Source organism: Phaseolus vulgaris, chromosome 1, assembly GCF_051622355.1.
Source record: "Phaseolus vulgaris cultivar YP4 chromosome 1, ASM5162235v1, whole genome shotgun sequence".
Classification (NCBI taxonomy): Eukaryota; Viridiplantae; Streptophyta; class Magnoliopsida; order Fabales; family Fabaceae; genus Phaseolus; species Phaseolus vulgaris.
The window spans coordinates 4,727,454-4,754,529 of NC_143498.1; the positions used below are offsets into that span (position 1 = coordinate 4,727,454).

The 27,076-nt window shown below is 30.3% G+C and overlaps 4 protein-coding genes across 5 annotated transcripts; 2 read left to right on the forward strand and 2 right to left on the reverse strand.

Annotated features, from left to right (window-relative positions):
* Positions 1-3,264: 3,264 nt before the first annotated feature.
* On the forward strand, positions 3,265-5,377 carry LOC137816640 (fructan 6-exohydrolase). The gene is made up of 5 exons (XM_068619870.2): positions 3,265-4,127; positions 4,239-4,397; positions 4,496-4,734; positions 4,820-4,910; positions 4,997-5,377. The coding sequence occupies exons 1-5, from the start codon at positions 3,270-3,272 to the stop codon at positions 5,192-5,194; spliced, it is 1,545 nt and encodes a 514-aa protein (XP_068475971.2). The 5' UTR covers positions 3,265-3,269; the 3' UTR covers positions 5,195-5,377.
* Positions 5,378-7,603: 2,226 nt separating this feature from the next.
* Positions 7,604-10,481, reverse strand: LOC137816641 (beta-fructofuranosidase, insoluble isoenzyme CWINV3). Its single transcript, XM_068619871.2, has 7 exons — positions 10,196-10,481; positions 10,043-10,051; positions 8,848-9,710; positions 8,584-8,742; positions 8,253-8,491; positions 8,028-8,118; positions 7,604-7,947 (listed from the first exon to the last, which is right to left on the reverse strand). The coding sequence occupies exons 1-7, from the start codon at positions 10,314-10,316 to the stop codon at positions 7,744-7,746; spliced, it is 1,686 nt and encodes a 561-aa protein (XP_068475972.2). The 5' UTR covers positions 10,317-10,481; the 3' UTR covers positions 7,604-7,743.
* A 3,263-nt stretch (positions 10,482-13,744) lies between these two features.
* LOC137816642 (beta-fructofuranosidase, insoluble isoenzyme CWINV6) lies at positions 13,745-17,012 on the forward strand. The gene is made up of 7 exons (XM_090298571.1): positions 13,745-14,035; positions 14,229-14,237; positions 14,611-15,476; positions 15,844-16,002; positions 16,092-16,330; positions 16,418-16,508; positions 16,587-17,012. The coding sequence occupies exons 1-7, from the start codon at positions 13,867-13,869 to the stop codon at positions 16,788-16,790; spliced, it is 1,737 nt and encodes a 578-aa protein (XP_090154697.1). The 5' UTR covers positions 13,745-13,866; the 3' UTR covers positions 16,791-17,012.
* An 8,475-nt stretch (positions 17,013-25,487) lies between these two features.
* On the reverse strand, positions 25,488-26,729 carry LOC137816646 (glutaredoxin-C6). 2 transcript variants are annotated; one of them, XM_090298578.1, is made up of 2 exons: positions 26,286-26,729; positions 25,488-25,746 (listed from the first exon to the last, which is right to left on the reverse strand). In XM_090298578.1, exons 1-2 carry the CDS (start codon positions 26,691-26,693, stop codon positions 25,705-25,707), a joined length of 450 nt encoding a protein of 149 aa, XP_090154704.1. In that variant the 5' UTR covers positions 26,694-26,729; the 3' UTR covers positions 25,488-25,704. The 2 variants fall into 2 exon arrangements, with proteins under 2 accessions (XP_090154704.1, XP_068475980.1); XM_068619879.2 differs by lacking the exon at positions 25,488-25,746 and having other exon boundaries at positions 26,108-26,729.
* Between the last annotated feature and the right edge of the window lie 347 nt (positions 26,730-27,076).

A 27,076-nucleotide genomic window follows, 5' to 3' on the forward strand; every position in this document is an offset into this window, starting at 1 on the left:
TTAGTTTTGTGAGATTGAGTTGGATATAAACTCATCTACTATGAAAAGATGTGAAAATGAACACAAGGATGCTATTTTTATTTTACATACTTTTAATTTATTTATTTTTCTATATTTCTTTATTAACTTTTTACATATATAATGTGCAAATTTATGATAATATTGTCATTAATTTCTTTCCACCTTTGATCCATCATATTTATGGTGGATCTTTCTTCAATTATATTTACACAATTGTCTTTTCTCAAAATTGTCTCCATCTTCAGTTTCCATAATTAGAAATTATTCATGTTGAATTTTTCTATCTTATATTTTGTTGTCATGATTTTAAAATGAACTTATGCATTTTTCACTATGAATAATATTATGTACTAGAAATGACGGTAGATCGTGAACAAATGCACTAGGTAAAGTTTACAGGAAAGAGAAATGAGTACTTATGGGCACACTTAAATACTAAGTTTTTCCTTAGATAAAGACATGCACTTTCACATTACCTCTCACTCTATTTCTAGTAACAAGAATAAGTATTATTTGATGTGAAAGATCATACTAGTTATAATCACATAGCATACTCAAAATTTTTAATAACACTATTCTAGTGACAATACCAATGTAATACAATTAGGAACCAAACTCTCTAATATCAATAATGGATATTAGAATAACAACATAAGAACTCACAAACAAAAAAAAAACAAAAAAAACAATAATGTAATTTTACTAAAGGGAATAAAGTTACAATACCATTCTCTCCCATTCAAAGGATAAAACAATAACACTCTCACTTCAAAATAGAAAAAACAACTACAAGAAGAATGTTAGGAAAAATTAAGTTTTCCTCACTTAATTTTTCTCTCAAACATTAAAGCACTAAAAAAAAAGGAAGTGATTGGTACATCTCACCTTTTCTCTCTTAATTTTTCTCTCAAACATTAAAGCACTAAAAAAAGAAGTGATTGGTACATCTCACTAAGAAACACATTATCCTCCTTTTATAATAAAATAATAAATATCAAAATAAATCTTATCTATAAAAAAAACCAACACACAAATCAAAGAAAAATTAGTTGAGAGAATCAAATTTCTCAATTAACAAGACCAACAAAAAGTAAATTATTACAATTGAAATCAAATAAAATGAAAATGTCCTATTGTTTATACGATATGATTTGTTTGTGAAAGTAAAAATATCTCCATATAAAAATTTAGAGATAAGGAAGAGAATGAATATGTGATAGAGAAAGAAAAGAGATGCATGTAGAAAATAATAAAAGTTCGAGAAAAAGAAAAGAGGAAGGAATTGAGGAAGAAAGACTTGGTCTTTTAATCCAGATTCTCACGTACTTCTAGGAGAAAAGGATACGAAAAAAATTAAAATGAAATTTATACATAAATTAATTTGTAAATACTTTCTTATGTGATTTATTTAATTTTTTTATGAGGAGTTAGAGAACACATGTAAAAGTTCTGTAACATAAGTTTTATCATTGATAAAAGTTAAACGAGTAAAAAAAATCTAATCCTTCATATTTTTTTATTTATTTTTAAATAATATTTTTTATATGATGATGAATGATTTTTGTTATTTGAAGTGAAAACCTAATTTTAAATTGCACAATGAAAACTTTTATGAAAAAAGAAATACAATTAATAAATGAATAGTTATTGGCGATACCTTAATTAAAAAAAAACTACTATAATTTCTTTTGCATGAATCTACAATAAAAATGTAAAGAGACTAGATTTCGAATTCCCAAAAAATCAAAGGGCAAGACTATAAATTTCTTAAAATATTTTTTGCCTTCTGACTTTCAGTTTTTGAATAATATCTTCTCTAAGCAACCTTAAAAAAAATTAGATAAACATTGATTTTATCTGTTTGACAACGACAAAATAAATAATTGGAGTATGTTAATATTTTTCAATTCACATATATGACAAGTCTCTTTTGTTTTTTCTTCTTCTCTTCCACTTAAACACACCCAAAACATAATAATTATAACTAAAAACATGAGTGAATTTTGGGATACTTCCACCTTCTGAAATTTGAGTTTGTCTTTTTTTTTTTGCGTGTTAACCACGATTATGTACATACAGAACAACAACAACAAAAATGGTATCTACCAAGTAATTTACTAAAACAAAAAAATGTAATTTGAGGAGACTTTGGAAGTCAAGTCATCATTAAATATGTTTTCTAGCTGCAAGATTCTCAAAGTTGGTGTGTATTAAATGTTTCTAAATCCTAATAGGTTGTGGATTTATGTGAGTGATTCATGTTTCTTAACTGTGGTGTTGTTTCCACAAGGAGAAAGATCCACAGTGTGCAATATTTGCAAATATTAGCCATTCATCAAACTAAGCCACTATACATTTGGTTCTTGTTGTTCTTCCAATAACTTTGGTGCTATCATTATGGAGACCAAAGCATCACTTGACAGCATCAATTCAAACAAGTACATGGTACCTCAAAAACAGCCTTACCGAACCTGGTACCACTTTCAGCCCCCACAAAATTGGATGAATGGTATTATCCTTACCACTTTTTTAGTTTCTTCATCAACTTCTTCCACACATGATTCTGTTCTTAATCACTGCCTATTTCTAATTATTTTCTGTCATTTTGCATATTTTGCTGATGAAAAATGAAAATGGTTGCTTTCATCATGCAGATCCAAATGGTATGTTTGTGAACTTCTCTCCAACTTTCAATTAAATTGAAATTTATCTCTTGTTCATTATATTACTCTACCCTGTTAAAAAATAGACTCTAAACTTAACTCAATTTTATAAGTTATTTCATAATATATAAGTGGATGCAAATCTTAATTTATCAGTCGGTTTTTTAACTCAACTTTTTAAGTTATTTCATAACATATAAGTGAATGCAAACCTTAATTTATCGGTCAGTTTTGTAAAGTTGAGTTTGATCTAAGTCCAATTTTTAATAATGGAATGATAAATTATGTGAGAAGCAAAACAATTCTTTGTTGTTCATGCTTATGACATGTAACTATCACATGTTTAAGGTTCCAACTAATTTTTAAGAATGATATGGAGCCAAAATTTTCAATTTACAAGAAAATTTGACAACATGTATTACTTGAAGATTGGTCAAGACAGTGAAAGACCTAATTATAGGAAAAATTATTCTTTAAAACAGGTGTCAATGCACTATTATTTCATCTACTTGTCAACTCTTGATTCAGTAAAACACATCAAATCATGATCTTATGATAAGTGTTGATTTAATTGTCACAGGACCAATGTACTACAAAGGAGTTTACCACTTTTTCTACCAATTCAACCCTTATGCACCAACCTTTGGTAGGCATATGGTATGGGGTCATTCAGTATCCTATGATCTCATCAATTGGATTCATCTAAATCATGCTATTGAACCAAGTGAGTCCTATGACATCAATGGCTGCTACTCTGGCTCAATCACAATCCTCCCGGGGGAAAAACCTATCATTATGTATACAGGGAGTGATTCTAACAAACATCAAGTTCAGAACTTGGCTGTGCCAAAGAATCTATCAGACACCTTCTTAAGGGAATGGGAGAAACACCCTCAAAACCCTATCTTGATTCCACCTAGTGGAGTTGAAGTGGATGGTTTTAGAGACCCTACAACTGCTTGGCAAGGAAGTGATGGCAAATGGAGAATGATTATTGGTGCCAAAAATGGTGATGAAGGGAAGGCTCTTCTCTACCACAGTGAGGATTTCGTTAATTGGAAACCGTTTCCTAATCCTATGTATGCATCAGAAAATACTGGGATGTTTGAGTGTCCAGATTTTTTTCCTGTGTACATCAGTGGCACAAAGAATGGGGTGGATACATCTGTCCAAAACAGCAGTGTCAAGCATGTCTTGAAAACGAGCTATCAGAACAAACAACTAGAATACTATTTTGTAGGTGACTATTTCCCTGATCAGGAAAAGTTTGTTCCTGATGATGATTTGGGAGGACCTAATCTGACCTTAATATTGGACCATGGAAGCTTTTATGCTTCCAAGTCATTTTTTGACTATGCCAAAAACAGAAGGATATTGTGGGGATGGTCACAGGAGTGTGACACTACACAAGATGATAATGAGAAAGGATGGGCTGGTCTACAGGTATTTATTTTAGCTTCATGTTGAACCTTTCTTTTTCTTGATGTTAACAAATATTTTAGGACTATGTTCTTATCAAGTGATCTCAATATGTGTGGCTGTTTGGAAATATAGAGCATTCCAAGGCAAGTTTGGCTTGATGCAAGTGGGAAGATGTTGATGCAGTGGCCAATTGAAGAGGTAGAAAAACTACGTGACAATCAAATTAGCATAAAGGGTGAGAAACTGGCTGGTGGATCAATTCTTGAAGTCTCAGGTATCACTGCATCACAGGTATGCAAACTTGTGTTGTATTTTCTCAAATTCCCTTTTGGTGAATTGTAGAACAAAGTACAGCATCCATGATGATTTTTAAAACTTAACTTTTCAAGGCCGATGTAGAAGTGTTGTTTGAGCTTCCAGAACTAGAGAATGCAGAGTTTATAGATGAAAGTGAAGTTGATCCTCACTTATTGTGTAGTGAAGAATATGCATCAAGAAGTGGCATAATAGGGCCATTTGGTTTGTTAGCTTTAGCATCTGAGGACCAAACAGAACACACTGCAATCTTCTTCAGAATATATAGAGCTCCCAATAGATTTGTGTGTCTCATGTGCAGTGACCACAGAAGGTTATTTCTGATATTCTCACTATTTGTAAACTATGGTGCTTATATTTTATGGTTGAGACTTGAGTTATTTGTGTACACTTCACAGGTCTTCATTGCGGCAGAACCTTGAGAAATCCTCATATAGAACCATCTTTGACATAGACCCCAAGCAAAAAACAATTTCACTCAGATGCTTGGTATGTTCATTGCTACTGATAAATATTACCCTTTTTGTTTCATCATGTGCTTTCTAGTTTGATGTTTATAGGTTCATATTATGCAGATTGATCGCTCCATTATTGAGAGTTTTGGGGAGAAAGGGAGAATTTGTATTACCAGCAGAGTTTATCCCTCGTTGGCTATTGACAAAGATGCTCATCTTTATGTATTCAACAATGGAAGGCAGAGTGTGGTCATCTCAGAACTGAATGCTTGGAGCATGAAGCAAGCAGAATTTGGCCAAGAACAAAGTATAAAATAAGCAGTTGCTAACAAGGATTTTGATAATCATACAACATTTTATTCTATCTAGTTTTTCTATTTTCATGCATTTGTGATACTGTATACCATCTGAAGGTGACACATGCAACTAAATACCTTTAAATGTAGTGAAGGTGATGCATTCTCCATCTTATTTACTTAATCCATTTTGTGTTTCATTTTAGACTTTATTTCCTTATTTGACAAAACATGGTTGAGAGCTGCATAATGCTTGAATGAGTTATTGATCTTAAATTTTTTATTGAGTTGATAGATTCTTCTAAGTCTAAGTTAAACTATGTTAGTTTACTTTGTACATTCTAAGGCTTTCTTTTCTAAATATTTTGATAAAAAAAAGTAAAAAGTGAAGAATTTATTACATAGAACAATAAATAAAATTATCTTAAAATATAGATGTGCCACACTAAAATTTTCATACAAATATAAGAAAAAATCTAAAATATTTTCGTGAAGTATAATAATTAATTATGCTATAATTCACTTATTTATTTTTCCTTATAAATAAAAACAACTTCTTCCTGCACCTCTACAAATTTCTTCATGCACTACATATTTTTGGAGAAGAATATTTTAACCTTTTAAAAAATGACTTTCGAATTAATTTTCCAAAATATTTTCAGAACATTTTTCCAAAACATGTTTTATAAATTCCAGATTTATCAATCCAGAAATAAAAAAAAATATGTTCCAAAAAAAAGTGTTTCAGAATGATTTTTTTGTATTTCATATTTTTTATTCTGGAAATATCCTTTTCTTATGAAACCACTATTCTGAAAATACCTAAAACTATAAAGGGCTAATTTTGATAATTTTGAAGAATATAGGGGTGCAGGAAGAAAAATGTAAAAGTACAGGAAGAAATTGCCATAAATAAAATGTGTCACAATCAATTATGACAAGTCATAGGCTGCTTCTTCTTGCACATCCATACCTTCTTCTCTCACCTCCATAGATTTTTGTATTTCCAAAACTACCCCTCAGTAATATTCTGGATTACATAATCCGGAAGTCATTTTTCAAATTTGTAATTAGTTTCCGGATTATATAATCCAGAAGTATTTTTTCAGATGCATGATTACTTTACGGATTACATAATCTGAAAATCTTTTTTAACTTCCAGATTATGTAATCCGGAAGTCTTTTTCTAAATGTGTTTCCAGATTACATAATTCGGAAGTTATTCTATGGGATGACACAAGAAGGATAAAAATGTATTTTCATGTTGCGTATGGTGGTGCCAGAAGAAGATATGGAGGTGCAGGAAGAAACAGTCCAAGTCATAAAGAAATATGAGATTTTGTTTAGCTTAATCCCCCCTCATAGTTTTTTTTGTTTTTAATAATAATGAATAAAATAATACTAATAAGACAAATCCAGTACCAATAAAAGTAAATAAATAATAATATTTATTTTGAAAATTAAATAACTTTAGAATGTAAATTCTCAATGATTTCTCTTGAAACAAATAATATTTTGATTTTATTTCTTCTTTTTTTTCTCTATCTACTTTCTTTTCTTCTATTTCATTTATCTCGACACCAACAAAGCACCATTGATGCTATGTCAACCACTTGAATGAATCGTTCTTGTGTGTTAATGGATAATATGACTCTGTTTGCTCCCACAATTCTTTGAATAATTAATGAGGAATATTTGTTAGGGTATGTTTGTGTTGATAGTGAAGAAACAAACAAAATGAGACATAATAATTGGAATGAAATGAACTGAAAATAACATTTCCTTATTTGATAAACATCTATAATAATAATAATAATTGTGTATAACAAATAGTTTTATCTGGTTGTAGCAGGTGTTATTTGAACTTCACTGCATTCTGAGTTCTCTTTAATGTAGATTTTGTGATTATAAGGAAATGACAAATTGATTATCAGCATGAAATACAATTATTTATTTATTTACTTTCACGGTAAAGAGAGGTAAAAGAATTATTTTTTTATTATTTGTTGGAATTCAATATCGACTAAATATAAATAGGTACAGACTTTATAATATAAGTCCGTCAATTTTACAAAGTTGAGTTAGGTTTATTCTATTTTTTTTAAGATGATACTGCGTCTCAGGCCCCGACTAATTCTATCATAGAGGCCAACGATAGACAATAACTCCTCCCGAACACAGCTCACAACTTTCATAGTACTGTGCTCTTTAAAGAGCAACTCTTCTCAAAATCTCAAAAGGTGCTGAGTTGGAATCTCATTCTAACTAAGGATTCTTGTGGTTCCGGAGGATCCATACCAAAGTTAACTAAAGTCTATTTAGAAAATTTTGTTAAATTTATCGTGACATCTATTATCGATCGTTATCAAATCATCCATAAGTATTTAGTCTTACACATATCGAATCATCCATAAGTATTTAGTCTTACACATAGTGAAAACTTTATTTTATAAGATAATTTTGTAAATTTTAACTAGATCTAAAATTATTGAAGTTTCACAAATTATTCTCTTTTAAAACAATTACAAATAGAGAAAATCACTTATAATATAAAGTATAAATCGTTCTTAACTACTGCTTATGTATGCTTTCCTCTTGGCCAAATTCTGCATGCTTCATGCTCCAAGCATTCAGTTCTGAGATGACCACACTCTGCCTTCCATTGTTGAATACATAAAGATGAGCATCTTTGTCAATAGCCAACGAGGGATAAACTCTACTGGTAATACAAATTCTCCCTTTCTCCCCAAAACTCTCAATAATGGACCGATCAATCTGCATAAATCTATATATATCAGACTACCAAAAACACGATGAAATGAAATCAGTAATATTTATCAGTACAATAAACATACCAAGCTTCTGAGTGAAATTGTTTTTTGATTAGGGTCTATGTCAAAGATAGTTCCATCTGTGGTTTTATCAAGGTCCTGCCTCAATGAAGACCTGTGAGGTGTGCACAACACTCAAAATCTCAAGTCTCAACCATAAATCACTAGTTCAGGTTTATTCTCAATGAAAAGTAAAATATATGCACCATAATTCACAGATTAAATTCAGAGAATTATGTCAGAAATTACCTGCTTTGGTCACTGCACATGAAACATACATATCTATTGGAGGTTTTATATATTCTGAAGAAGATTGCAGTGTGTTCTGTTTGGTCTTCAGATGCTAAAGCTAACAAACCAAATGGCCCTATTATGGCACTTCTTGATGCATATTCTTCACTACACAATACTCGAGGATCAACTTCACTTTCTTCTAGCCACTCTGCATTCTCTAGTTCTGGTAGCTCAAACAACACTTCTACATCAGCCTTGAAAAGTAAAGTTTTAAAAAACCATCATTGATGTTGAACATGGTTTAAAAAGAAAAGAATGTGACAAAATACAGCAGAAGTTTACTTACCTGTGATGCAGTGATACCTGAGATTTCAAGAATTGATCCACCAACCAGTTTCTCTCCCACTATGCTAATGTGTTTGTCACGTAGTGTTTCTATCTCTTCAATTGGCCATTGCATTAGCCTGTTTCCACTTTCATCAAGCCAAACTTGTCTTGGAATACACTACAATGTACATAGAAAAGAACACTCATGAACATGATATGAATTTATAACCTTAAACCAATTTTAACCAAAAGAAAAAGTCTAACACAGAGCTAACATAAATACCTGAAGACCAGCCCATCCTTTCTCAATGTCATCATGGCTAGTGTCACACTCCTCCACCCACCCCCATAATATCCTTCTGCTCTTAGCATGGTCAAAAAATGACTTTGAAGCATAAAATTTACCATAGTCTAACCTTAAGTCCAAACTAGTTCCTGTGAATTTAACATCAGGAGTAAAGTTTCCATCTTCATTGGCATACTTACCAAGAAAATAATAGTCCTGATGTACCCGTAGATAGCTTATCTTTAATACATGTCTAACACTTTGATTTTGAACAGATGTATCCACCCCATTTGTACTATTGATGGACACAGGAAAAAAATCTGGACACTCACAAACTCCAGTATTATCTGATGCAAAAAAAGGTTTCAATTCCACTGTCCAATTAGCAAAATCCTCACTTTGGTAAAGAACTACCTTCCCTTCATCACCATTTTGAGCACCAATGACTACCCTCCATTTTCCATCCTTTCCCTGCCAAGCAGTTGAAGGGTCTCTGAAATTATCAACTTCAACTCCACTTGGTGGAGTCATGACAGGGTTTTGAGGGTGTTTCACCCATTCCCTTAAGAAGGGGTCTGATGGATTCTTTGGCATAGCTATGTTTTGAACTTGGTGTTTTTTATCATCAATTCCTGTGTACAAAATCACAGGTTTTTCTTTGCCTGGGATTATAGTGGCTGAGCCTGACCAACAACCGTTGAAGTCAAACTGTTCACTTGGCTCAATAGCATGGTCCAGATGAATCCAGTTGATGAGATCATAGGACACAGAGTGAGCCCACACCATTTTCTCACCGAAGGTTGCTGCATGAGGATTATGCTGGTAGAAAAAGTGGTAAACTCCTTTGTAGTACATTGGTGCTGCCACATTTATCTCAACACTTGTCATTTGGTCATATCAACAAATGCATATACATAACAGATTGAATAGATAAACGTTTTTTGTAGTTTCTTAAAGGAAAAGATGAGAACTTAAAATCTCTGACTTTTGGCATAGAAGAAAATTAACTTACACAATTTGGAGAAGTTAAATGAGAAGAACTTCTATAAAAATTTAACTGCATAAACTGATTTAGTTTATCAAAGAAGTTCAATAATTTTAACTTTTAAAAACTTATTCAGATATGACTATGATGTTGTGTGCAGTAATAGGCAGATAAGCAACTTAAAGTATGAGAAGTTCATGAGCATACCATTTGGATCTGAGAAATGAAGTCACCATTTGCAATTTTAGTCAACAAACATGTGAAAAGACAAGAGAAAAGAATTAGACATGAGTATTGAAATAGACACAAGCATATGTAAAAATCAAATAGACAAGAGAGTGCTGAGGGTAATAATAATACCATTCATCCAACATTGAGGGGGTTGAAAGTGGTACCAAGTTCTATAAGGTTGTTTCTGAGGTACCTTATACATGGTAGAATTGAGGTTGTGTGAGGATGCTACCTCTCCACTGATCTCCATGATGATAGAAGAAGGTAAACAAAAACCAGATGGTGAGTACCTTGGTTTGATGAAGGGGTTAATATATGCAATTATACACACAGTGAATCTTTCACTGCTTGGAAAAAAGGCTCCACAGGTATAAAATGATTGGTGCTGATAAATCCATATCCTGGAAGAATTTGAATATGCACCAACTTTGAGAATATTGCAACTGAGAAATTATTTTTATTGATGACTTCTGTAGTCAATGCAATTTGGTTATATCTTTCTAATAAATTACATATTTTATATCACCTAAAAGGACAATTGAAAAGGAACCAACATAGAGTTCTGTTTGGTTCTGCTAACTATATCTTTGGGTTAAAGTATTATTGCAGTCTGATTAGTAGAAGAAATGAAAAAAAAAACAAAAAAGACAAAATGATTTAGTAGAAGCACTAATAAATGAAATGTTCAAAATATTTATTCACTTAGTTTTCTTTTAAAAAAATAAATGATTTATTAATTTAATTAATAATTAGAAGATAATAGCAGGTCAATATAAGAGATGTATTATACGGAGAAGCTCGTGCTTATTTTATTGATGTAATATAATATATATATATATATATTACATGAATAAAATAAATAAAAATTAATTTTAGAAATAAAAAATAATTAGTTTCTATGACTAAATTAGAAACCATTTTATAAACTAAAATAACTTTGATTTCTAAATTAATTTCTATTATTGTTAAATAATTTCTAATTAATATCAAATTAGTTACCAGGTTTTCACTACCAATTTAGAGATTAAAAAAATAATTTTATTTATTATATACACACATAAGTATTTATAATTCTATGTTAGTTATAAAACCTTTTTTTTATATTTAATAAAGAATATTTTAATATTATATTTATAGTAAATTTTTTAATTTTAAAATATTTTTTTAATAAAATATAGCTTAATGTAAGTTATATATATTTTTTCTACCATTTATAATGGTAAAATTGATAGGATTACATTGGTTCCATTTCATCACTTATTTAAGTTTTGATCAAGTTAAATTTAAATTAAATTCTTCAATCAAAATTTTGGATTAAATAAGAAAATGCCAAACCCAACTTATATTTTATCCTCAACAAATAAAACAAACTTCTTTCTTTAATATTGCAAAATGAACTTTAAGCCTAACTCAACCCCATAAAACCAACTTATAGGATTGAGGTTTGCACCCACTTATATATAATGAAATGTCCTAATATCTAGTCGATGAGAGATCTCCAACACACCCCTCACGTCGAGAGTGACAACTCGTGCGTGGGATAATATATTATGGATAATTCGATAAATAGCCGATGGCCTGACCCAACAAACACTTAAATAACTCAAGAAAAATCACCTTATTCTCTCAAACATATAAGGCAAGAACAGTAAATCATTCTCATAATTAAGGCTTCAAGACACACAAGAAAGATTGTGTTGGCTCAAGGAACTCTTTGTCTACATTTTTTTCTTATATTTTCCTTTTGCAAATCAATCATACAGACCCTTAACAAATAACATGGCAACGTGCAATTGGATGCAATGTATTTGAAGGTCTCATTGGGTTTTGTCATAGGAATTAGCCAAAAGAAAAATATTATTTCTCAGAAGACTTGGACTTTAAATATTCCTATTAATATTTTCAATTAGAACTTATCTTTTGGGTATCTCTGAGTCATCTTCACATGATAGATAGATGAAATCAACTACAAAAGATTTATTTAGAAAGACCTTCACCATATAACCACAAATTATAACACAGATAATGACATTTTCCCATTCACATGGAAGCCAACTGTTGGTGTTTTTCACTTGCCAAACTCTCTTGAGATAGATTCAGCCATAACATAAGCATATGCCTGCATGCATGCATGATGAAGCCTATGACTTGTCCCTCTCTGATATGACTTTCCAAGACATCACTCCTTTTGCTTTATGGCCTAACAATTGGAGATAATTTAATAAGAGTTTAATTATTTGGTTAGTGATTTTACATCAAAGATAAAAAAAAATTCATAATATACGAGTGATTACAAATATAAATTTTAAAGTTGAATTAGATATGATAGAAACTCGTAAAATAAAACTTGTGAAAAATAAAAAAATTTAGCTTATTATCACAATAATGTTTCCCTTTAACAAAAAAGAAAAAAAAAAGAAAATCAATTACTTCAAATTCAAGAGTTCACTACAAGAAAATCATGAAATAGAAATTAATTTTAGAGACAAAAAATAATTATTTGCTATAATGACTAAATTAGAGATCATTTTAGAGAGTAAATAAATTTTTGGTTTCTAAATTATTTTCTATTCTTGTTAAATGGTTTCTAAATTGGTATCTAATTAGCAACCAAAGTTTTTGCTACCAATTGGTAGTTAAAACCTTGTTAGCTAATTAGATACCAATTTAAAAACTATTTAACAATAATATAAACTAATTTAGAAACTATTTTTTTTTAGTTTCTAAAATTGTCTCTAATTTAATTATTATTGTAACTAATTATTTTGGTATCTAAAAATTGGTTTCTATTTTATGATTTTCTTGTAGTGATTGTTTTGTTGGGTGCTGAATCATATTTCTCGTTCAGTAAAAAAATAATTACAAGAGTTCTAATTTACTAATGTCTTAATAAAATAATAAATAAATAATAAAGAATAAATTATATTACTACAAAAAAATATTAAATAACAACTAAATTTAGAAACAAAAAATAATTAGTCAATATATTGACTAAGTTAGACTCTATTTTATAAACTAACAAATTATTGATATCTAAAGTGATTTTTATTATTAATAAATTTATAAAGTAATTTTTAATTTGATATTTAAATTAGCTACCAAGATTTTAGCTACTAATATTTGATATTCTAAATTAGTCTTTAAAAGACTAATAAAGACTACTTTAGAATATCAAATAGTTAATGACTAAAACTTTGACAACTAATGCTTAGATACTAATTTAAAAAATACTTAATAATTTTTTATTAATAATAAAAATTACTTTAAATCTCAATAATTATTTAGTGTATAAAATAGTCTCTAATTTAATTAATATAATAATTAATTATTTTTATCTCTAAAATTAGTTTCTATTTAATGATTTTTGTAATGTAAGCTTTCTTATATTTTATTATAAATAACTTATTTTAATTAAATGAATTATGAAGAAGCATATACATCTTCTTAAAAAGAAAAGAAAAACCCATTCTACATGAGTCATCATATCATAACCATATTGAAATCCTTTCAAATTCTGAAAAGAATCTAGGATGGATTGGTATTTTATGTTATGAAATTCAAGACTTTATGAATGCCTAACTAATCACACAGATAACTTCAGGTTGGAATATATCCCAAGCTGATGTGTATGTAAAAGCTGATTTGTTTGGGATTGTTTCTCAGAACAAAGTGACATATCCTTAGTGAATACAATAGTCCTTCTCTTGTGGATATATAAACTACTTTACCAAACTAAACTAAAACTTGTAGATAGACCATCTTGCTCTTTTGACATTCTCCTTCTCCCTCATGCTTGCATCATGGAGATCATCACTGCAGAGCTACTAGTATTTGTTGTAGTTCCTTTTCTGCTAAACTGTGGAAATGGAATTGAAGCATTATCCACACATAGCATCAATTATAGAGCAACAACAAAGCAACCTTATCGAACTTCTTATCACTTTCAGCCCCAAGAGAATTGGATGAACGGTATTGTTAGTTATAACCTCCAAGTTTTGTGGATCCAGTTTTACTATTTCAACCTTAATACTTCGTAGGACTACCAGTTTATCTGTTCAATTCTGTTTCTTTTGTTGAACAGTTGATAGCTCTAATCCTTTTCTTTTATCATTTGACATGTTTTTGCGGATGATAATTGAACATGGATGTCTTCGTTTTGCAGATCCAAATGGTAAGGTCTTGAATTTATTGGACTATCTGTTATTTGTACACCTCCCCATATCATCATCCATATGAGAAAATAGAATCTGTTCTTCGTGAAATTTGATCAAATTGTTCTTTGACCTCTCAAGAATTTGTTTAAACAGATTTCTCTATAAGTACTTATGGAACAAAATAAGTAATTAAAATCAACTCATGAACTTAACTTCTGTAGAAGTCCTCTTCTAGTTTCTCCCAAAGCTAAGGTGCATGATCGAGTTGATTTTAACTTGTGGAAGAATCTCTATTAATTTTCTATTCAAATAGGGACTAAGCATTCATTCTTTGTTACTTCAAAATACAAAAAAAAAATGACTGGTGTTAATGTTGATTTAATCTCTCAGGGCCTATGTACTACAAAGGTGTTTACCACCTTTTCTACCAGCATAACCCTGAAGCAGCAACCTTTGGTGATAGGATTGTATGGGGTCATTCAGTATCCTATGATCTTATCAATTGGATTCATTTGAATAATGCTATTGAACCAAGTGGACCATATGATATTAATAGCTGTTGGTCAGGCTCAGCCACTATAATCCCTGGGAAAGAACAGCCTATGATTTTGTACACGGGAATTGACTATAAGAAACATCAAGTTCAGAACTTAGCTGTGCCAAGGAATCTATCTGACACCTTCTTAAGGGAATGGGTGAAACACTCTAAGAACCCTGTCATGACTCCACCAAGTGGAGTTGAAGTTGATAATTTCAGAGACCCTTCAACTGCTTGGAAGGGAAAGGATGGGAAATGGAGGGTAGTAGTTGGTGCTCAAAAGGGTGATGAAGGGAAGGCAATTCTCCACCAAAGTGAGGATTTTGTTAATTGGACAGTGGACCCTAATCCCTTTTATGCATCACAAAATACTGGAGTTTGTGAGTGTCCAGACTTTTTCCCTGTATACATGAATGGCAGCACAAATGGGGTGGATACATCTGTGCAAAATCCAAGTGTTAGACATGTCTTGAAGATAAGCTACCTACGCAAGCAGCATGATTACTATTTTCTTGGTAAATATGCATCTGATCAGGAAAACTTCATTCCTGATGTCAGGTTTACAGGGACTAGTTCAGACTTGAGGTATGACTATGGTAAATTCTATGCTTCCAAGTCATTTTTTGACTATGCCAAGAACAGGAGAATATTGTGGGGATGGGTAAACGAGTCTGACTCCACACAAGATGACATGGACAAAGGATGGGCTGGTCTACAGGTATTTTAGTTATTTCAGCTGCCTTATTGTGTTCATTTTCAAATGAATCATACATCAGAAGGTTTACTTCTTTAACAAATGTTACCTTTGAGATATGATTTTATTAGATTCAATGCAAACAGGGATATAAGATATGATTTATGTTATTTTGTTACCTCAATCATTGTTACATATGTGTATGTCACAAGTCCTGTAATCCTATAGTTTCTAATGCACCTTTTTATCATGCTATTTTCTCAACATATGATCTGACTGAAATTTGTTAGAAGTCACAAAATGTTGTTAGTTTTACTTCTTCTTTAACAAGTCTGACTCATGATTTCCATAATTTTCAATAAATATTAACACAGAGCGTTTGGCAATGTAGTCAATTCCAAGGCAAGTTTGGCTAGATAAAAGTGGGAAGCGATTGGTTCAGTGGCCACTTGAAGAGGTAGAACAGCTACGTGGCAAGCACATAAGAATAACGGGGGAGAACCTTGTGCATGGATCACATCTTGAAGTCTCGGGTATCACTGCATCACAGGTAAGTACATTGATGCTATATTTTCGTTGATAAATTTCAGACCAACCACATGATCAATGGTAAGTGTTTTCAAATTTGAACTTTTGAAGGCCGATGTAGAAGTGTTGTTTGAGCTACCTGAACTAGAAAAGGCAGAGTTTCTTGATCCAAATGGAGTTGATCCCCAACTACTTTGTAGCCAAGAATATGAATCAAGAAGTGGCATAATAGGGCCATTTGGTTTGTTAGCTTTGGCTTCAAAGGATCTCAAAGAGCACACTGCAGTCTTCTTCACAATATATAGAGCACCCAATAGATATGTATGCCTCATGTGCAGTGACCAAAGCAGGTTGCTTCTGAATTCCAACATTCCCTAAACATAATTTTCTGTTCATGTAATTTGTGATTGAGACAGATTTTTGTTTCCACATTATAGGTCCTCATTGAGGCATGACCTTGACAAAACTACATATGGAACTATCTTTGATCTAGATCCCAATCTAAAAAAGATTTCACTAAGAAGCTTGGTATGTCTATTTCTAATAAGTATTCTCACTCCTTGTTTTATGATATGCTAGGTAGTTTGATGTATTCTTATTATGCAGATTGACCACTCCATTATTGAGAGTTTTGGTGATGAAGGGAGAGTTTGCATCACTAGCAGAGTTTATCCATCATTGGCTATAGACAAAGATGCTCATCTTTGTGTATTTAACTATGGAAGCCAGAGTGTGTTGATCTCAAAACTGAACGCTTGGAGCATGAAACAAGCAGAGATTGGCTATGAGGGAAACATAAGCTATACCTAAGAAGGATTAGAAGATTTTTGACACCGTTGCATGTGTGCCATAACATTGTTTTTCCCTCTATATTGGTCCCTCCATGATTGTCATATCTAGGATATAACTATGCTGTCTGTTGTTTTTTTAGAAATACTTGTAATGTGTCTCTGCAGATCAATGGATTGAACCAATAAACAGACAACAAAACATTCATAAAGGACATGCAAATGAAACTTATTGCTTCTAAAACGCACTTCCTTACTATAATCACTTAGTTAAATAGTTTGAGTTAGAAATTCTATAATTCTAACAAATTAATATGTGCTACTTTAACTATTTTACGACACGTGTTAGAAGTAATAAATTTGTCACTAATGACGGATATCAAACCCATATGAAATAGTTGAATTTTTTTAGTATCAGATTCATTAAATAGAAAATCATAAGTAAGAAAAATTATTTGATGTTTGTTGGGTATGAGATTACAAGAATGTAAATAAAGCAAAGTAAAGAGTTGTTAATTCAATTAGTAAAATTGGAATTGGGGGTTCATCCTTCTCACTCTTTTGTATTTTGAAAAGCAAAAATATTATTTTTGTACAACACTTTGAATGCAATTGTAAAAGTTGTCAGTATAATTCTAACAAAGACAAACTACAACACGGAAACTACAGCAGTCTAATATAAAACGTTAATAAAAACAAGATTTTTTATGCAAAAAAGACATGAATACAAAAAATGCATAAAGTGAAATATACATACAGTAATGCAAACTTTGCATATGAAAGAGATAATCAAAGCTTCAAGTGTTTAGAATATTTGCACATCTAATAGATGATCTACATATATATCATTAGTAAATTATTTACATTTATGAAGCAGGACTCCAAAATAATGAGTATTACATATCTTGTAGAGAGTTCTTCCTTGCAAGCCAACAATGGTTTGTTGTACAACCAAGAGTGACTAATTGATGTTGTACACTCAGACTTAATCTCAAGGGAAGATTAGCTAATAAAGTACCAAAAGTGATTTTATATACTCATTCATTGTAAGTTAGAAATGACAACTATAATACTTGGAACTCAGATGAGTGAACCATTAGAAACCTTTGGTGGATCAGTTGTATCAGGCTTTACATGAGGTTAGGATGGTTCTGGGAGAAACGGATAGGTGGGTTTGGAAGGTAGGGGGTCTTCAGACGTTTTCAGTTATTTCTGCTTATTCTCTTCTTAGGAGGGATGGTGAGGTGGATTTCTCTCCGACTTACAGTAAGTTATGGAGTTGTAAAGTCGTACCTTCTGCTTTAGTCACTGCTTGGAGGGTGCTGGAGAATAAGATCGCTACTAGGGTCAATTTGGAAAGGCGAGGTGTGTTGGTTGGTAGTCCTTTGTGTTGTTTGTGTGGGAAGGAGGAAGAGTCTTACCACCATTTGTTTTTCGATTGCAGTTTTGCTTGGCGGGTTTGGTGACTCTGCTTTAAGAGGTTGAGGGTAGCGTTTGTGTCCCATATTGATCCTTTGTTAAACTTTGCCCAGTTCAGGATGAGTCAGTCTTCATAGTCGGTTAATGATGTGTGGCGCACAATCTGGGTTGGGGTGGTGGGTGAAATTTGGATCCACGGGATTTCTATTATCTTCAACAAGGGAGTGGTTGATGCGTCTGAAGTGTGTGCACAGGTGCAAGCAAATGTTTGGTCTTGGATTAATGTTAGATCTCGGTCTGTCTCGTTTCCCTTTTCTAGTTGGTGTATGGTTTTTTTGGATTGTATGAGAATGATTGCTTGATGTAGTTTAAGTTTTGTGTCCGGTTAATGTTTTTGTTTGTTAGTTTGGAGGTTTTAGTTAGTAGTTGATTTTGTATCTTTTTTATAAGGGTTGAACCACCCCTGAAGGGACTCGCATTTATTTATTTGTTATTACTGATAAAAAAAATTATAAAGAAAATGTTCATTGTTGATTTCTATAAGTTGAGTCTACTTGTTTTGATCTACTTGTTTTGATCACCTTAATACGTTTCGACCCATGTTTAAGTAAAAAAAGGTTTTCTAAATACTTTTAAACTTCATTCAAGATCTTCTTTCTAAATTTAATGTTTTCTTTATCATATTATACTTTTTATACCAGTGATAAATAAAATATATTTCTTCTTTTGTTAAATTTCTCTAATATTTGGGATGATTAATATCTTAAAATCAATTGTAGTGTAGTTTTTATTCCAACTAAACTCTACCTACGAATTAAAAATATTTGAATTTATGCATTTGCGGTGATTTGAGAGATGAAAAGAATAGAAATGTGAGTTTGTTAACCCTTAGCCATAAGTACAAAAGAGGTAAATGTTTATAGAATCACAATTTTACCTTTTAATTATAAAGTATAAATTTATTTATATTTCCAATTGAAGGTTGAGTTATCTATTTCAACATAAAAGTGTAAATATAATGTTACAACCTAAATTAAATTTGTTTCTTTGATATGAAATTCATAAGCCCTATCATTGTTAATTTTGGTACTCAATAATTGTGAAATTCAATTTAATTTGTACATTTAGTTCATGAGAGTTTGAAAATTAATTAACACTACAAGAAAATCATTAAATAAAAATTAATTTTATATATCAAAATAAATAGTTATTATATTAATTAAATTAAAGACTATTTTATAAACTAAAAAATCATTAATATTTACAATAATTTTTATTATTAATAAATTTATAAAATAGTTTCTAAATTAATATTGAATCATTAACTATCAATGTTTTAGCAACTAACTACTTATTTATATTCTAAAGTAGTCTCTATTACTCTTTTAGAGACTAATTTAAAATATAAAATATTAGTACCTAAAACTTTGTTAACTAATTTAAATATCAATTTATAAATTATTTTATAATTTTTTATTAATAATATTTTAGTTTCTAACATAGTATCTAATTTAGTCAACTGATTATTTTTTTTTCTAAATTTAGTTTTTATTTAATGGTTGTTTTTAAGTGTAATATTATGATAAAAAATTATGTAAAAAATAAATTATTTCATTTTAATTGTTAATAATACTTTAAAAATTAATTATTAAAAAAAATACACAGTTTTAAATTATAAAATACATTGATTTATGAATGTGATGGCATAATCCATTATGTACTATAGGATAAAGAAGACATTCACTTTGCATAATCCATTGCATTGCATTTAAAAAGTGACATATATATTAGTACTATATAAATATGACAGTTTTTCTATATAATTAAATATAGACTTAAATAAACTTTAGTCTCTGCGGATGTTTACATTTCTATTTTTTTATTCTATTTTCATTTCTTTCTTTATATATAATTTTTTAGTAATATTATTTAATAGAATGAACATTTTTTAAGAATTTTTTAACAATAAAATTACTATTTTAATGTAAGTTTTACAAATTTCTTAAAAACGTTCTTATATAATACATTCTCTCCATTTTAAGCAATTGTGAGGTTTCATACCAAAATAATATTTTTATCAATAAAATTTTTTATAAGAACTTATTTCTGAGATGTATTATAATTTTCTATAGATTTGGATTTTGATTTTTGCAAATAAAAACAGAATAAGTATATGAATCATATCAATGTTATCTTCTTAAGTATTAGGTTAATTATTTCATTGAATTTAGATTATGACAAAAGTTTTGGAAACTCCTTAATGTAGAAAGAGTTTTGAAAACTTATTAACTTATATCTTTATTTTGTTGCTTACTATATGTTTTGAGAATGGGCAGAAGAGAGCAAAAGCAAACTGTAACTCAAACATTAAGGTTTTGTTTGTTTCTATAAATGTACTATTCACAAGAAAAGAAGTGGGAGAATATCCAGGGTTTTGTAGAGAAGATGAAGAGAGGATATATCTCTCAAAATGAAGAGACGTAGAGGGAAAACCACATCATCAAGTGTTATTTCCGAATTTACCCTCATTATTCTGCAAGGATTTTTAATATTAAAAAACAATATTTTTTTATTTTTATAAGATGTGATTTATTTTCTAATTTTATAATACATATTTAATATTTTAAAAAATTATTTGAAGTTCTCTTTTTATTTAATTTATTGCTGCATTTATATTAACATTTTTTATAATTATTATGTTTATGAGTTAGTAATTTATTTGATAATAGTTTTTTATGAAATTATTTTTTATTGTTAATTACGTTATATTTTTTTAGTATTTTTTTATTATTTTAGGGTTTTTAATAATAAAAAATATTATCTTTTATTTATATAAGATTGAATTTATTTTTTTAATTTTATAATACATGTTTAATATTTTAAGAATTTATTTGAAGTTTTATTTTTATTTAATTTGTTGAATACTTTTTTTTCTAATTATAATTTTTAAATTATATCTATTTATATTTAATATATATTTATTTTCTAATTTTAATTTTTAAATCTACGAAATATGTGAAAGTTGTTTTTTTTTAAACAAAAATAACTCATTTCATTATTATTTTTTTTAATAAGGATAAATTTCTAAAGTAACATTTAACAATTTAAAAAATAAAATAAAACTTCCTCACAACCATCATATCACTCACAAACTTCCATAAACTTTCATCACATATTCACTCTGACATACCCAAATCCAAACAACCTCACTTTCTTCACATTTTCTTCTCACATTCTCACACATCCACTCTCTCAAATTCTCACACATCCACTCTCCAATCCAAAACACATGGAAGTTCTGAAGTTATGACTAGGTAAAGTGTCACTTTCATCTAATTATTAATTAAGATGCTTAACTGTGTTTATTTATTGAGAAACAATAGAAGAATTTAAAAATGTTGTGTGGAGAAAAAGAATAATTTAGAAGATTCTTGTTATGGTAGGTTGAAAGATTCTAGAAGGGACCCAGCAGTGTTGATAATGAATGGCATGACATGCATGCCAAGTCTGATTTTTGCATTAAAGAAAGCCTTAAATTTTGGACAATGAAACTTCCACTACTTCACTCACTCTACCATTTTCTTCTTTTTCTTTTCCTTTCTCTTTGGATTGTGGGCATAGTTGGAGATGCAATGGTTCATGTCTTTGATGTCGTCACAATGCCGTCTTTTCCCAACCTAAAGGAAATAAACTAATAGGGTCCCACTAGGTGGGAAGTGGAATTAGAACCCTTTCTTGGTCATGCCCTAATTATCACTTCCAACACTCCCCAAAATGGGAAAAGATCCTTCCCACCTTCAATATTTATATTTCTCTCTAATGAACACCATATAGTTCTTGTTTTTTTTAGGTTTGGAAGCTCTTCTTGTCAGTTGGCATCATTTGTGTGTCTGGGAGTATTTGTAAAAGATATTCGAATTTCAAGTAAATGTTCGATTTTAGATAATTGAGTGTAATAAATGTTAATAAATACGTACATTATTATTATAATATTGGTCAATTTATTTATAAAGATGAATTATGTCTTTATACTTGTGGATCTGTATTAGCACGATTTTCATTGTCAATGTTCTTACATTATGTACGATGTTACTTATAATCCTTGTTTAATCTGTTATTAAGGTGTTTAATTGTGTATGACTAAGGAGATTTCGGTCTCACGCAGTGTAATGGATGCTTAACTTATATGGCTGAGGAGGTATCGGCATTATGTAATACATTTTGAAATATTAATTGAATTTAATAATTAGTATGCAAGAGAGCTTATGATGTTTATTTGAGCCTTTATTTTAAAAGGATTTTGTATTTTCTAGAATGTCCTATTTTCATTTGATGTTTAGGAATCAAATAACAAATATTTTTTACTCTAAACTCATGTTAGCAATATATAAAGATTCTTTGATAATGTTAATTAGTTTTATGAGTATGATAAAATTCACAATTGAAATGAATAAGTATACTTTTAGATAATTTTTTTTGTTTAGTTTCTTTAAGATAATTGAGTTTTAAATTTTTAGATTAAAAAAATATAATTAAAAATATAATTGTACTAAAATCAATCAACAAGATTCTCTTATAAAAGTTAAATACTAACGAATTTATAGATATTTTGCATTAGTAATATAACCACGAGTTTGAGTTGAAGTTTGGTTGAATGTTTTACCTCAAATGGTTATGACTTAAATCTAGTTTAAGTAATACATAATCTCTTACACTTTGTTTTTGTTTAGTGTAAAAATATGAAATGTAAAAAAGGAGGGTGTGAAAAGAGAAAAGTTAAGTGATCGTTTATTTCAAACTAAATATGTAGAAAGTACACAAATTTAATAAATGAAGGAATGCTATTTAATAAAAACATGTCCAAAGATAAGTTATGCACTAATTTATTTAAAATGAAATAGCTGTAAAATGTGTAAATGAAAATGCAATAAATTATGTTTTCTAATAGGGGTTAATGTTTGCACATAATTGATCATGTTGAGACTTTTCTTTTTCCATTTTCAAGATAAAAATATTTTAATTTTGAATTTCAGATAATAAATGTCAAATAATTGATTATAGGATATATTTTTTCACATACTTTTAAAACATAATAAATGAATAAAATAATAAAAATAGTATAAATTATAAAAGAATCAAATAAAAAAATATTATAATAAAAAATTTATTTCTTTTTCTCTTTCTCTTTAATCCAACTTACAATCTTACCATCAGAAAGCACTAAAATGTCTTTAGTAAGCATAATACTACTATTATTATTATTGGCTTGAATAATGTTGCATAAATTTCTTTTCACTTTTCAAGACAAAATTATACACAAAAAAAATAAAAATGGAGAAGATTGAGTTGATCAGCCAAACAAAATTGAAAAACAAACTCATAAATAAATGTCTAGTCTAAAATATAATATACACTACAATAAAATTATGAAATAGAAACCAATTTTTAGAAACCAAAATAATTAGATGCAATAGTAACTAAATTAAAAATAATTTTAGAAACTAAAAGAAAAATTGTTTTCTAAATTGATATCTAATTAGTAACCAAAGTTTTAATTACCAATTATTTAGTTTCTAAATTTGATATTTAAAACCTTGATTGCTAATTAGATACCAATTTAAAAACTATTTAACAATAATATAAACTAATTTAGAAACCAATTTTTTTTTAATTTATAAAATGGTTTCTAATTTAGTTACTATTACAACTAATTATTTTAGTCTCTAAAGATTGGTTTCTATTTCATGACTTTCTTGTCTTGAAGCGATAATTATTTGATTAAACAAATTATAACTTTTGAAGTGAGAAATCTAAAAAGATAAGCCATGTTATTTGATGAGAATTCAACACAACACCAATTCAATTAACACAGTGATGATGCTATTCATGTTATATTAAAAAAAAAATCAGTCTTTGAAATAATAACATTACCTTGAACTCTATTAGTTTTGTAGTACTTTTAGCTGCAACAAACAGACTCATATATATATATATATATATAATTAAAAGAAACACAGAGAAAGCAGCAAGCTTCTTGGCTGTACTCCAGCTTCTAAGATGCTTTAGCCATCAATAAATCAGCACTAAACTAAAGTGCTTTTTGTTTATAGTACTGTGTACATTGGGGGAAAGCAATGACACTGCAGCTTAGTGGTAACCTTTTTTATTTTGTTTCTATTTGAGGTTCATGTGCTTGGTTCAAAGGACAACATTGAATTGAAAGTTCATGTTTTTATTCTTTACCTGCTCATCATGATGCTGAGCCTCATACCCTTTTACACTATGGAGATGTAGTCATGCATGATGCTCATGATGGTCATGTGGGTGATATACCCTTTAGACTATTGAATTAAGACTTTGGCTGAGGTTTTATGGGGATGATGCAGTGTCATGCATGCCATCACACACCACCCATCAATGCTGTTGTCTCTTGGCATGATGACAGTAATTCAAGTTTGTCCTTGCACCCTGTTTTGGCTTTGAATCTATCTGGGCTTTTTACCTTTTGTGAATTCTAGATTCAATAACAATTATTATTAAAATATCTCCAACAGTGCCCCCACACAAACTATTCTTTATTTTTTTTTCACAACTTACATTGCAAGGTTAATAGGTTTATAGTTACACCATCTTGTGAGCTTGGGTAAAAGTAAAAAAAAATTAACTATATATATATATATAGACATACACATCAATTCTGTTAAAGATTAAAAGGGAAAAAGCAATTGATACCAATCTAGTCAAAGAAGGAAGGAGGAATATGAAGCAGAAATTGGGGTTGCAATTCCATCTCCTTTTATGCAAATTATTCTTCTAACTCAGCATAAATAACTCATGAAACTGTGAGAGAAGGGGTTATATTATTTCAGGACCATGGAATTTGATTCTATGATGTTCACAAGAGTGTGAAGGAAATGAAAAAAAATAAAATAAGAGACGTGTTGGATTTAAACTGTATTTTTTCTTTACAATAATTGGAGGTGCTTGTGTCTACTGATAAATGATAAAGAGAATGATAAAATTTGATCTTTTATGGCCTTCTTCATTCATCATCATCATCATCATCATCATCATCATCATCATCATCTTTTTTTCAAAGTACTTTGTGAACTCCCTTTCTTCTCCAAGGACTTAACCCCCAAAGGGGACAACAAGTCAAGAAGAACCCTAAAAAAATCCTCTTTTTGAAGGACCATGATGGTCCCTATCATTGTGAATGGATAGTCACTCACACATAATCAAAAATAGCCATAAGATCCCTTAGGTTGATCTCTTGGGACCAAAGAAACTAGAATCTTGGTGAGTAGTAATTACTACCAATGTATTATTAATTAATAAGAGTTATGAATAAGATGGGTGAAGCAAAAGTGACAAAACCATGGCCTCTGATTGCATCATAATAATTGAGAAAAAAAGAACCGAACCACACCAGTAGTAGAAGAGGAACAACCATTGAACCCAACCACACAACCTTGTCGCTCTCACCACTCAACACAGATGCTCTGTCCCAACACGTGTCACTCACACAACGCGAGTACCCTCCACCTCCACCCCAACAACTGCAATGGCAGATCTATTCCCACATCAAACTAATCTAACTTTCTTCTCTGTCGATCAAAATCTTAAAAACTCATTCTTTTTCATCAACCATGTTAAACCTTGTTAACAAGATATACATATATGGAAACACTCATTTTACTTCTATTCATGCAATCAAAAATCAAATGTCCAACAAACATTTAAGAAAAGAAAGTAAGATTCTTTCTGTTAGTCACAAAACCAACCTCAATTTCTGCAAAGTTAAACTCAGATGAGAGAAAAATTAGTCCCATTTTTCCATGTTTGCAATTGAAAATAGGAAATGTAAACACTCATTTCACTTGAGAATTGAAACACAGAATAGAGAAGGAGGAGAGGAAGTTGGTGAATTGAGAGAGATTTCATTCAACATAGATGGGAGGACTAAAAGTTATACAATTAGTTTTTTTTTTCTTTTTTTGAGGTAAGTAATTTTTATATATTTATATATTTATATATATGTGGTGGTGATTATGAAAAATATATTATTGGTGGTGGTGGTGGGTGGTGGTGGTCATACCCAGAGGGCGCCGACCTGGATGAGTTTGGGGACGAGGTGGCCGCTGACGTGGAGGGCGACGAGGGACTCCAGGCCGCCGACAGAGGCGCCGCCGATGAAGACTGCCGGAGTGCGGGTGGCGTCAGGGAGGGCCGTTATCTCGTGGTCGTCCAATTCGATGACGGTGGGGTTGACTCCGATGGTGGCGAGGAGCTTCTTCATGACGTGGCACATGCAGCAGGAGGAGCGCGTGAAGATGATCACCGGATGCTCCGATATCAGCCGCTGGATACGCGCCTCCGTGGATTCCTCCACATCGATGGAGAGCGACGACGAGGAGGAGGTGGTGGAGGAGTTGGTGGTGGCCGGCGTGGGAGTGGTGAGGTCGAGGTGGACGACGTCGTTTGAGCAGCGGCGTAGGCCTTGCATCGTGTGAAAGGAGAAGTGTGAGTGAATGAACTGAAATGAAAAGTTGAAGTGGTGGAGTTTTCATTTATAATAATAATAATAATAAAAATAAAAATTAATTAATTGATTAAAAGAAATAAATAAAAAAGTTGCTTTGTGGTTGCTTACATCACTATCTATTTTTATTTTCTCTTTCTTTTTTGGCTTCATCAACCCTACTTCTCTTCCTTTGCATGCACTCTCCCATGGCTTCTCATCTTCATCTCTCTTCCTCTCATTTGTTAGATAATTTTTTTTCTTCAAATTAAACCCATCTTTGATATATTTATTTTAACCTATTTGAATTTATACATTTTTAGTAAAATTATTACATTGTATGTAAGACTTGTTAAATAGAATGAGAT

What these genes read in the sequence shown, in the direction of transcription:
- LOC137816646 (XM_090298578.1), bottom strand. Translation starts at nt 26,693, where the DNA reads ATGCAAGGCCTACGCCGCTGCTCAAACGACGTCGTCCACCTCGACCTC. An exon ending in TCCAGGTCGGCGCCCTCTGG is followed by an intron (nt 25,747 to 26,285) that starts GTATGACCACCA and finishes CTGCCATTGCAG; the next exon opens with TTGTTGGGGTGGAGGTGGAG.
- LOC137816640 (XM_068619870.2), top strand. Translation starts at nt 3,270, where the DNA reads ATGTACTACAAAGGAGTTTACCACTTTTTCTACCAATTCAACCCTTAT. An exon ending in CAGGTATCACTGCATCACAG is followed by an intron (nt 4,398 to 4,495) that starts GTATGCAAACTT and finishes TAACTTTTCAAG; the next exon opens with GCCGATGTAGAAGTGTTGTT. An exon ending in ATGTGCAGTGACCACAGAAG is followed by an intron (nt 4,735 to 4,819) that starts GTTATTTCTGAT and finishes TACACTTCACAG; the next exon opens with GTCTTCATTGCGGCAGAACC.
- LOC137816641 (XM_068619871.2), bottom strand. Translation starts at nt 10,316, where the DNA reads ATGGAGATCAGTGGAGAGGTAGCATCCTCACACAACCTCAATTCTACC. An exon ending in CAGGTATCACTGCATCACAG is followed by an intron (nt 8,492 to 8,583) that starts GTAAGTAAACTT and finishes TTACTTTTCAAG; the next exon opens with GCTGATGTAGAAGTGTTGTT. An exon ending in ATGTGCAGTGACCAAAGCAG is followed by an intron (nt 8,119 to 8,252) that starts GTAATTTCTGAC and finishes CACACCTCACAG; the next exon opens with GTCTTCATTGAGGCAGGACC.
- LOC137816642 (XM_090298571.1), top strand. Translation starts at nt 13,867, where the DNA reads ATGGAGATCATCACTGCAGAGCTACTAGTATTTGTTGTAGTTCCTTTT. An exon ending in ATGTGCAGTGACCAAAGCAG is followed by an intron (nt 16,331 to 16,417) that starts GTTGCTTCTGAA and finishes TCCACATTATAG; the next exon opens with GTCCTCATTGAGGCATGACC. An exon ending in AGATTTCACTAAGAAGCTTG is followed by an intron (nt 16,509 to 16,586) that starts GTATGTCTATTT and finishes CTTATTATGCAG; the next exon opens with ATTGACCACTCCATTATTGA.